General features: G+C 40.2%; 1 protein-coding gene across 1 annotated transcript in view; it reads left to right on the top strand.

Annotated features, from left to right (window-relative positions):
• LOC135464862 (supervillin-like) overlaps window positions 1–10948 on the top strand; it is a gene marked incomplete at its 5' end in the record, with an annotated part of 75016 nt that extends 64068 nt beyond the window's left edge. Inside the window, 9 exons of the mRNA XM_064742431.1 lie at window positions 1023–1192; window positions 1964–2118; window positions 3007–3320; window positions 4278–4411; window positions 5454–5606; window positions 6085–6243; window positions 7456–7577; window positions 9150–9305; window positions 9790–10948. Of these exons, the coding sequence (XP_064598501.1) occupies window positions 1023–1192; window positions 1964–2118; window positions 3007–3320; window positions 4278–4411; window positions 5454–5606; window positions 6085–6243; window positions 7456–7577; window positions 9150–9305; window positions 9790–9876 (1450 nt within the window). The remainder of the gene's footprint in view (window positions 1–1022; window positions 1193–1963; window positions 2119–3006; window positions 3321–4277; window positions 4412–5453; window positions 5607–6084; window positions 6244–7455; window positions 7578–9149; window positions 9306–9789) is intronic.
• Window positions 10949–12425: the final 1477 nt, after the last annotated feature.

Raw genomic sequence — 12425 nt, 5'->3', positions numbered from 1 at the left:
TATGTACATGTAAAATAGCTTTCCTCAATATTTGTTCCCGTATGTATAAGCAGGGGAGAGGGGTGGATGTTGAAAACACCTTGTCTGTGTCTATGACTGTCTGCAGACATGATTTTGTCTGCGCATCTTCTCTTAAAGTACTGGACTGATTGCTATGAAAATTTCCACACATCTTCTCCACAATCCAGACTTGTCTGTGAGTAATTTTTGTGCCATTTACATTTTTAGTGATAAAGTTACCTTCCTTAATGTACTTTAGAATCTACAGACAAGACTACAACTGCTGTGAATGTACTTCAAGGATTCTTGTGAAGTTTTGTGCTACTTAAATTTGTCTTATTTTATGTGGTAATCAGTTCAGGAATTACAATGTTACAACCCCACCCCCCCCCCCCCCCACCACCAATCAAGTACTTCTTGCATAACGCTTTTTCACTTGTATGTATATATATATATACATCGTATTTACAGGAGAGCAAGTAGTCCTCTGAGAAGGCTGTTTTATTCATTTCTGTAGTATTAGCTTAGCTATTGAACACCAATCACGCTCAAAACAGGCAGCGCTCAGGGATTTTGTGGATTGTGCGTTTATGTACGTCCTGCTTGGAAAAGTTCATTAGTTACTTGCCACTGGACAGTGGTTTACCCTTGGCACTTTGGTTTCTTCACCCATAAAAACTGATTGCCATCACATAACTAAAAAATTCCTTGAGTATGATGTTAAACTATAATGAAATAGAGAAATTTAATTAGGACTGGTTATGTTTGGTAAATTCTTAAATACAATAAATAATTAAAATGACAGTACCCTAATTACTCAACCTCATTGCATGTGAAAGAGTGACTTCCAGCACAATTTAAGCACAGTTTTGATTTGAGTCTGGAGACAAAACTACATTGGTTGGATTGGCCAGTGTCAGGGCCTCACAGAAAGTCTAATTTGATCAGTCAGTCTGAGTAATGCCTTCAGAATATTCTTGAATAAACGCCTTTGCAAACATTCGTGTTTGTTTGCTTGGCAGGGTGGAGGAGATGGACGGACTGCGGCGAGAGTTTGACATCCTCACCCTGGATGTCATTGTCTGGCACGTCCTGGAGTACGACCACTCCAAACTTCCCAAACACAGCTACGGTCAGTTCCATGATGGAGACACGTACGTGGTGCGCTGGCAGTACATGATCACAGCCTCAGGTATGTCATTCTGTCTTTATTGTCCGACGTGGAGTACAATCGCTCCAACTGCCCAAACACAGCTACAGGCAGTTCATTGATGGGGACACGTACAGGGTGTCATGGAAGTACATGATCACAGACCTGTATGTCATTCTGTCTGTATTGTCCAACGTGGAGTACAATTGCTCCAACTGCCCAAACACTGCCTGTCACTGATTGTCTGTATTGTCCGACGTGGAGTACAATCGCTCCAACTGCCCAAACACAGCTACAGGCAGTTCATTGATGGGGACACGTACAGGGTGTCATGGAAGTACATGATCACAGACCTGTATGGCATTCTGTCTGTATTGTCCGACGTGGAGTACAATCGCTCCAACTGCCCAAACACAGCTACAGGCAGTTCAGTGATGGGGACACGTACGTGCCTTGTATGTCATTCTGGCTATACTGTGCAACAGGAGGTTTGTTGATTCCTTTGTTCTCAAGGCCGTGAGGCCTTGGTGACAATAAGTAGTGGGGAGAAGCTCTTCAGTAACTTGTCAAAGGTTGGTTGTTTTCCACAGGCACTCTGGTTTCTTCCATCCATAAAACTGACACCCATTGTATGGCTGAAAAATTTTGAAGAATAGGGTCAAAAATACAGGAAAATAAATGATACCGCTCAGCAGATATTTGTTAAGCATATGTAATGAGGGCAATAATTTACGCATTACCATGTGTGTATTTTCCTTTGTGCCTTGTTGCCATGGTAACTGTACACTGATATGCCTATGCGCTGCCCAACAGGTATGAAAACTTTAAAGGGTCAGGCTGCTCGTCACTCGCTGACAGGACGAGAAAGGTGTGCTTACTTCTTCTGGCAGGGACATAATTCTACTGTCAACGAGAAAGGTGCGTCTGCATTGATGACCGTGGAGTTGGATGAGGAAAGAGGCCCACAGGTATGAGGAAAAGAAACCTTTATGTATGAAGGGTGAACTACAAAGTGTTTTTCATCTGAAAGTGAAAGGCATCCTAGTAAATACACAGCGATGATTGTCTTCTGTTTTTCTGTTATTTTGTATACATATATGCAACTGTTGTTGTATGTTTGGCCAGAAAGAGCCATGCTGATCTGGACAGTTTATAATGAGTACAAAAGGCTGTGGCTTGTAGTATTTGGATTATGGAATGTCATGGTGAATTCATCGTCACAAAAACTGTCACAATACTCCTGAGGATGACTTAATTAAAGTCGAAATATTGAAACCGTCAAAATGAATTTCTTCAGGGTTACTTTGTTTATTTATTATACTAAGCTGTTCAGTGGGTCAGCGAGATAAATCTGTCACGTTTTTACAAGATTATATTTTAAAAAAACAGAAGATTGTGGACAAAAACATGATTGAGAAGTGAAAATAAACTCTGTTGAGATCTACTTCCGTATTTAAACTCTACGCATGAAGTAAGCCATTCAGCCTAAATGTATGGTTAGCATGTAAACTATACTTCAGTGCTTTAATTCAGTATTTAAACTCTACGCATGAAGTAAGCCATTCAGCCTAAATGTATGGTTAGCATGTGAACTATACTTCAGTGCTTTAATTCAGTATTTAAACTCTACGCATGAAGTAAGCCATTCAGCCTAAATGTATGGTTAGCATGTAAACTATACTTCAGTGCTTTAATTCAGCATTTAAACTTAGGTTCAATAATTGAAGAGTTCAGGTCTCGGCATGAATGGCGTATATCTGCTTTTACACCTGAACTCTTCATTTAAACTTAAGTTGAGGTTATTCCATTCCTGAAGGCAGTAAAATGTCATAATTTTTTTTCTTGCATTTTTCCAGGTGCGGGTTTCTCAGGGAAAAGAACCTCCATGTTTTCTGAATCTCTTTGAGGGACAAACCATCGTTCACATTGGCAAACGAGAAGAGGCCGAAACGAACACTCAGGGTGCTTACCGATTGTACCTGGTGCGAAACGAACTCGAAAACGAAATGTGCCTGATGGAGGTGCCTCTAGGGGCTGAGAATCTTCGCAGTAGGACGTCCTTTTTATTGCTCAATGTTAAGACAGGGTTCCTGTACATCTGGCATGGTGCCAAGTCTCCATCGTACACAAGGAAGCTGGCCATAGGAGCAGCCAACAAGCTTAAGGAGAAGTAAGTCCTGACTGGAGTTTTTTACTCCTCAATCTCTTTGAGTTAAAAGAAAACACATCAAACAATATAACTTCAAGTTGTTTAGGAAGAAGGGGGGAAACAGATCTGAACATCCACAGAGATTTAAATCAAGAATTCTTACGAGGCCATTGAATGTGACTTGTTAAAACAAACAAACAAGGTGAAAGAGGGTTAGGGTGATGTAAGTAGAAACAGCTGTGTCCTCAGACTATTGAAGTAACTCGCGCCTGATTAATTAAATGTGATAACATGGCGGTGCTTTTGATTGTCTCTTTTGTGGATGATTTGGCTTACTTTGAAGTGAGATATGCCAGCATATGTGCAGCATTACAACAATGAAACGTTATGCTTTTTAAACTTTCTGTGAGATAGTTTATCACTGCATATATACATTTGGTCTAGTACTATCTTTTAAGGGGTATTGGCATGTTTGCGCCTGTCTTTTCCTCTGTCTGCCCCAATCTGTGTCCATTATATCACTGAACCTATTCATAGGAAATTCAAAAACTTTTGCGGAAATGATTACTTTACCATGTGCGTTTTGGCTTTTCACATTTATACTCAAATTCATTTGCATACTAATCAAATATATCATCATTTTTTTACTCCTGGGCCAATATTGACCAAGGGGGTATTGTGTAAGGGGCGCTGTCCATCTGTCCATATCCTTGTGAATGCTCTGCCTCTAGAACAGTTTAGCCCAAGTTCACCAAATTTACACAACACTTACACCACACTTACACCACACTTTCACCACACTTACACCTTGGCATGAGGGAGAAACCTATTGATTTTCAGCGACCTTGACCTTTTTTCTGGCCGCCATCGTATAAGTGAAATATTCTTGGGTACGTTGTGAAACACCATTCAGATGAATAAATAAAAGTTATGAATATGGCATGTATGAATTCTGAATGCTGTCTTGTGTATTGGCAGATGCCCACTGGAGGTAGGGCTTCATAACAAGGCCAGCGTGACGATCACGGAACTGGAGGAAGGCTCGGAGAAGTCTGAGTTCTGGAGCGCCATGAGGACTAGGGACAGGAAGCTGTATCACTCCCTTCTCAAAGGTACACCAACAGATTCTTCATTTATTTATTGCTGTTGATATTAAGCAGCTCAGGTAAAATGTTATATACTATAATCTTCATACAGAATGTTTCAGAATGTTGGTCGTTGAAAAGGTGGAAGAATTAGGGTACGTGTACCTGCACAGATTAAATAAAGGGCCTTTACTGGAGACTTTCGGGACAAAATTGATCAGTGCAAATTTAGTCAAATTGTTGCTATTATTTTAGAATAGCACAAATATTTACCTTACACAAAATACCAACCTCATCTGTGCCGTGTGACTGTTCAGAATCTGTAATAAAGTTCCTAGAATTTAGGAAGTCAGTCACATTACAGACTTGTCAAACTATTTTTTGAAGTCTAAACATAATAGTACAGATACAAGTCAGAGATGTACTGGAGTCTCACAGTTTGGAGCTAGTCTTGGTTAATAAAGAAAATTTGATTCTATTTATAGCAAATTTTGATTTTTTGGGGGGTAAAATCATTGATGTAGCCTTTTTAAACAAAGATCTAGAAGAAGTACAACAAAGCTCGGCTTGTACATCTACTGGGCTATTATTCCAAAATAAGAACAAAATGTGTTTTGTCAAAATCTCTGACATAGCCTCTTTAACGACAGAACAATTAAAGATAGTTTACACAGCCAGCAATAACGCTGGCTGCTGAGACTGAGCTACAAACCTCTTTTGTTCCATAATATGTGCATGTCAGACAAAAAGTTTGTCATTAGCTTGCCAAATGTCGGTGAACCATTATATAATATGTGAACATTTTTACGTATGGTAAATTATATATGAGTTTAGCTGGCATCAGACAAAATAGTCTTTTCATTGGACAGCAACAGTCACAAGAAGGATGTGTATATTCCCATATCCTGTAACAAAACAGTCACCGTAACAGTGTTATACAGCTGTAAGACAGACATCACAAAGGATTGCTAAAACCTTGCCCATTATGATTTACCCTTTGTATGTGTGCTTATCCTATCATTTAGTGACATTTTAACTAATAGACTAACTGTGGTTTGTACATGTACAGGAAAACCAATCCGCCACACCCCTCGGCTGTTCTACATGAACAGCGTGGCTGGGGTGTTTGAGGCCGTGGAGATCCTGAACCCCACCCGCTGCCACGACCTGGTCACCCCCATGCCATTCCTACAGTCCGATCTCTACAAGGTCTCACAGCCAGGTGAGTTCACCCGGTACCCCACAAATATTGGCGTAAAAGATTCAGCTGAAACAGAGTGAGATGGATTTGAACATGTGGCCTTTTTGTCACCTTGTGCTGGTGAACGTTTCAGAAGCCCTTATACTCGTTATGTTATTAAAACTCTCAGAAATGCTTAGAATATTTTATTAGTATTTATTTCATGGTTTGTGTTTGTGTTGTATGAGCTAAAATTTTGTGTGTCATAGAGTTTCGCTGATTTTAGAAAGTTGATTTGTTTTATTTGGAAGGCAGGATGATTGTGCCAACCATACTGACAAAATTATTTTCATCAAGCAGTGGACTAGATGTAGTATTAACAAATACAAAATATATGTTAGTATAAAATGTATTTGTCGTTGAAAATTTTGTATTATAGTGTCTAATAACAATCATTTAAGTAAACTTTTCATTCTTTATCAGATTACAAAACAAGAATATTTTGTCTTGTGATTTGTAGGTTTGTTTTTATTGGACAACCATGAGGAGGTGTACTTGTGGCAGGGCTGGTGGCCAGAGGGTGGTGAAGACAGCGAGAATGTCCACACTGGGTCAGCACAGGCAAGATTTAACACCGACCGCCGCTGTGCCATGCAAACCACGCTACAGTACTGCCAGGGTGAGTATAGTCTTCATGTAGGACTGCACGAACTTGGGCTGACACAGAACTTGAGTCATACTTGTGTATTTGTTTATATGCCGCACTTTATTACTGGAAGAGAGTATAAAGCATGATTGTGCTGAAATACAGCACTGCATGTATAAAAAAGCATAGACTTTATATAAGACTGCACCAATTTTTTGTGCAATGTCGGATGAATTTGAGCGCAAAGATTGCTCAACTGAACATAAGGCACATGTATGAAAGGCTACAGTGTATTACTTAAACAAGATGCAAATAACAACCAGTTGAATATTAGATATATGTATATATATATATATGGGATCAATTATTTGATGAACATGGTATTCCAAAAAATTTATTATCCACAACAAACTGGCCTGAAAATACGCCTTTGAAATAAATGGGCAATGTCGATGATAGATTGAGATACTCATGTCGTAACAATTCAGATTTCGTGTTAATAGTGTACAATTTTCCTCATGACTGGGCAGTGTCCCAGAGTTGGTCATGTACAGTTTAGGAGAAGAGACTTCATGTAAGACTGCGCCAATAGACTGATGTGCAATGTGACTTGATTTTGTAGTATCATGATAGAGTCAATGTTCCAGTTCTAATATGAGGTGTATATAGAAAACAGAGAACTAATGAAGCAGAATTGGGTTTTGGATAGTTTTATCTAAACGTGAATATTGGCATGTCAAAAGATCAACAAGTAGCCCCCAAATTATTCGTGAAAAGAGCGATCATTTTTGGTGGTCCATAAGGAGCTGAAGTGCTTTTATTTATTTATTTGATTTGTGTTTTATGCCAAACTCAAGAATATTTCACTTATACAACGGCGGCCAGCATTATGGTAGGAGGAAACCAGGCAGAGCACAGAGGAAACCCACGACCATCCGCAGGTTGCTGTGCTCTTCTATAAAGAACGCATACTACTGTTTCGCATTGTTATCGAAACGCTGTAATATGGCGAGAGAGATCATTGTTTATAGTCCATGAAGAACTAAAGGGCTGTTCTTCTAAGAAAGCGTGCTACTGTTTAACAGTATTATTGTTAATAGGGATTACACTTTCTGAATATTCAGAAAGTGTAATCCCTATTAACGATAATACTGTTACTTAATCCCTTTCTAATTGACATCTATACCTATCTACATGCTACTGTTTGCCATTATCATTATGTCCTTGGTGTTTGATGTGTTATAGAGAAGTGCCCGTCCAAGCCACCGACAGCATACCTGGTGTTTGCTGGTCTGGAGCCTCTTGCATTTACCAACCTCTTCCCAGCGTGGACGTTAGACGAAGAAGCCAAGGAATCCAGTCTAAGGGTAAGGAGCCCATGGTTTACTTCATACTCTATACCGTAAAGGAACGAATGAGTATGGCTTAACACCACATCGGCAATATTTCATATAGTACCGAGCTAACAGTAAGGAGTCGATGTTATTGTGTGGTGTTTTATGAATACGCAAGTCATTATTCAGGTATGACGGGGCTAAAACAGCCCTGGGAAACCTTGGAAAGTTATGGAATTTGTGTGCAGGTCCTTGAATTTTTTTTTAGAAGTCCTAGAAATTGATTATAAAAATACTTTCCAGATTGTTGATAGACCACTTGTTTTAGGTCACAAATCCTTGACATGTAAGGGAAGCAAGGTTCTAATTGTCATTTACACACAATAACACAGCAAAATATTTTCACATGGCGAAATTTACAAAAATGTGCATAAAGGATAAAGCACCCTGAAGTGCTGAGTGTCATTGAACTGATAGTCATGGAAAGACCATGGAATTGTATATGAAAAAGACTTTGAAAGTCATGGAATTTATCAAATATTGTGCTGCGTGATCCCTACAGAGCAAGCTGACTAAGGTCGAGTGGTTAAAAGGCTTGTCTTACACTTGCACAAGAGTCAGGGTTACAGTTTAATGGTTGTCATTAACATGTTGGACATACTAGTTGATTTCCCCACTGTCACTGTTTGTGGGGCCTTACGTTGTGAGATTGTAAGCGCTCAATGAGGCACATATGGCTGTTTGTTAAAAGGCCAGTGGTTGGTCCGCCCACCCATAAAAACGTTGTGAGGAGATGTCTTGTCTTTGTGCTGTCTGTTATCCGTTGTCCACCATATTGGATCCTCAGTGCCAGAGTGTTTAGCATGCTACAGTAGTAGAAATCCTCAAAAATCTCTCAGCAGTGGGATCACTGTGAGTTTCTGGAGCCCATACTGGCTTCCTGTACTGTCGTACATGGGAAGGTCTTCAGCAACCTGTTGATGGTCATGGGTTTTCCAGGGTTCTGTTCAGTTTCCTACCATCATAACGCTCGCATAGGTGAACATTCTTCCGTTGGGGGTCAAACACAAAGGAAATAAATAAATTTTCCACCTTATAAATCGTGTCCATATTTTATCTCCTGAACTGCTTAGCTAAAATTAATTACATTTGGTTTGAAGTTTTGTCATGGGTCTTATGATTGTTGTTTTAGGGTATTGTTTGTATATCCATTATCAGTATCATGGGATAGCAGCAGGAGTAAACTACTTGTCCATGGGATACCGACAGAGCTTCTAGGCTGAATATTTATTTATTTATTTGATTGAATGTTTTTGCACCGTAATCAAGAATATTTCACTTTTACGACGGTGGTCAGCTTTATGGTGGGAGAAAACCGGGCAAAGCCTGGGGGGGAACCCACAGCCATCCGCTTGTTGCTGGCAGACCTTCTCTCGTACAGCCGGAAAGTAAACCAGCTCTGGGCTGAATATGATCAAATTTGGTTTGAACCGTAACAACTTCTTGTCAGGTGTCGAAGTCTGCGAGTCAGCTCATTTATTCATTTATCATTATTCTGACATTGTAACAGGCTGTGACCTTGACTGTGCTTTTTTTTTTTATCAGGATGGCCGCAAACCAGGGGAGACAATCATTGTGGAGGAGCTCCTAGCCAAGTTGACACAGTCCCAGTACACATTAGACGAGTTGAAAGAGCGTCCCTTACCTGAAGGCGTTGATCCACTGAAGCTTGAGACATATCTGCGGGAGGAGGAATTTGAGGTAACGGCAGCCATATTGAATGAAGCATCATGGGTTAAGTCTAGGTCTTGGGCAGGGATTTTGTAGATTGCCTTGCTCTCATTGTCCGTAGATTTGATGGTCAACGGAGCTTACCAGACCATTTATGCATTCTAACATTTGTTGAAGACCACTTTTTCATCCACCAACATGGTGTGCACAACTGAAGGTAACATGTGGGGAAGTTTGTCAGTCGGGTGGCAAAGGTTGGTGGTATACTCCAAAGCACTCGGATTTCCCACTTCCAAATGTTTTTTTTCAGGAATAGTGTGAAGTTTCAGATAACGATTTGCGCAGCCTGACGTTTGTTAAAGACTACTTGTCGATTACCAACATGTATGAAAAGAATCTTGAACATTTCTGTCGGCTCAGATAAATGCAAATTCTGCAATGTGTGATACTCATCAGTCAAATAAATAAGTAAATTGAGTGTTTAAAATGACCTGGTTTTCTTCTCTCTTTTCAGGAGGTCCTAAACATGACAAAAGATGACTTTTACGCGCTGCCTGGCTGGAAGCAGACTAAGTTAAAACAAAAAGTAGGACTGTTTTGATGAAAACCACAACCAAAAATGATAAGCAAAATAGTTGAATTATTGACCTTTCCGCAACGTCTGTGATACATGAGAAATATTTTGACAGTATAAAGGTTTGTGCCTTCCATCGATCAAGCTGACCCCCCTGCTGAAGATATAATGGACTGTAGGTGTTATGATTGTGCAATTTGCCGTTGGCGTTACAAATCCGAGGCAGAGCCTTCCCTGCGTTAGTACATTTTGGCCCTATTGGGAATGTCCATATCGGGGGATCGTTCCGTCTTCTCCAACAATTTTATATGCTCCCAATCTTTGTTGGACTCCCACCACAAGCAAGCTGTGATCGTGATTGGCTGATTTTAAGAAAACAAAAATTACTGCTGTGGAATTTGATTGGTTAAACGTGGTGCCATTGGAAACTGAATTCACCTTGCCGCGTATATTTTGTATATAAAGTCTCTTTTTGTACAGGACAGATTCAGAATTGAATTGAGTAATTTTGTATAAACATTTTTTTCTTCTTTCATTTTTATTTGTATAAAATGACTATGCATGTACATATGCAATTGGCTTTCTAAAGCAGTGTAAGGAGAAGAAAAAAAAATAGGAGAAGAAGTTTGAAAATAGTAAAACCCTACGCAAATTACCGAAACAATCTTGCCTGGTTGGTAAGAGAGACAACAAGCGTGTGTCGGCGCTGGTCTGATCGCCTTGAGTAGTTTGTGACATTTAGCATCCTTTGCTGGCCAATGGTTCTTCCAGTTTTGCTAACAGTGTGGCTTGTATATTTTAGACATATGTATAGAGTAAATGTGCAATAGAACACTTGGCTCATGTCTCCTCATTGCTTTAGATCATGATTGTAAATACGGACATGGTCACCGACAGGTAACAATTCAAAACGTCACAAATGCTGATTATTGAAAAGCTTTTTTACCACTGTTCCACAAACGGTACAAGTGAATTACTGTGTACATTATACAAGGCCAAATCACATCATCCATGGAATTTTAGCTCCACATTGACGGAATGTCTTGTTCTGAGCATTTCATTCTTTAGATTGTTTGGGGGTTTGTTTTGTTTTGTTTCTTTTTTTTGTTCTGTTTTTTACTATTTTCAAAACACAGTTTTCTCAGTGTTAAACTTCAGAAGGCTCGCGTTTTGCAAAGTTCTGTGGGGATTTTTTCTTGAGGAACGTACACAGTTTACTTCTGCTGTCGTAGTTTCACACAAACCTGAGAGGTCATTGTACAAGTTGCTGACAGAGCACTCTACATACATTTTGACAATGGCACACTTCATGTTGACAGTGCAGTATGCACGTTGACAGTGGCACACTTCATGTTGACAATGCAGTCTGCACGTTGACAATGGCACACGTCATGTTGACAATACAGTCTGCACGTTGACAGTGGCACACTTCATGTTGACAATGCAGTCTGCACGTTGACTGTGGCACTGTCCATGTTGACAATGCAGTCTGTACGTTGACTATGGCACTGTCCATGTTGACAGGGCAGTCTACACGTTGACTATGGCACTGTCCATGTTGACAGGGCAGTCTACACGTTGACTGTTGCACTGTCCATGTTGACAATGCAGTCTGTACGTTGACTATGGCACTGTCCATGTTGACAGGGCAGTCTACACGTTGACTATGGCACTGTCCATGTTGACAGGGCAGTCTACACGTTGACTATTGCACTGTCCATGTTGACAGGGCGGTCTACACGTTGACTATTGCACTGTCCATGTTGACAGCGCGGTCTACACGTTGACTATGGCACTGTCCATGTTGAAAGGGCAGTCTACACGTTGACTGTTGCACTGTCCATGTTGACAATGCAGTCTGTACGTTGACTATGGCACTGTCCATGTTGACAGGGCAGTCTACACGTTGACTATGGCACTGTCCATGTTGACAGGGCGGTCTACACGTTGACTATTGCACTGTCCATGTTGACAGCGCGGTCTACACGTTGACTATGGCACTGTCCATGTTGAAAGGGCAGTCTTCACGTTGACTATGGCACTGTCCATGTTTACACAACACTAGAAATGTTCAGCCAGGTCAGTATTTTTTTGCTCAAGTTAAACAAGGAATGTTTCTCAGGAAACAATGCAAATGCCATAATACATAAGTATGGTGAGGAAGTTAGTTCAGCAAAACACTTTGGCCGAAGCAGATAACTGTGAAACCGGATCCTTCGTTCTACATACTGACAAACATTACTGCAGATGTTGACAAGGACTATCTTTCTTTATCTCTTGTCTTTCCTGAAGAACAATGTGCAATAGAAACTGTACCGTTCTTTTGTTGCCAATGTTCAGGTTTCCCAGCTGCTAAGGATACGGTGTCATCTCTGAATCTCTGAAGTGTTTCACAAGGCTTAGACCTGCAGGTCACAAAGTATCCAAAATGTCCGCTATGTGATATATATGCCGTGAAAAATTTGTTCACGTTTTCAAAATCATGTGTTGGAATTTTTCTTTTCTTTTACTTCAGTGCTGTCACAAAGCCTTGTTTACATTTTTTTAGGGTTTGGGTCTGTTGCATCATATAAGAC

The sequence above is a fragment of the Liolophura sinensis genome, chromosome 4 (assembly GCF_032854445.1).
Source record: "Liolophura sinensis isolate JHLJ2023 chromosome 4, CUHK_Ljap_v2, whole genome shotgun sequence".
NCBI lineage: Eukaryota > Metazoa > Mollusca > Polyplacophora > Chitonida > Chitonidae > Liolophura > Liolophura sinensis.
Note: the sequence above shows the minus strand (reverse complement) of the source record. Positions and strands in the feature narration are given on the sequence as shown.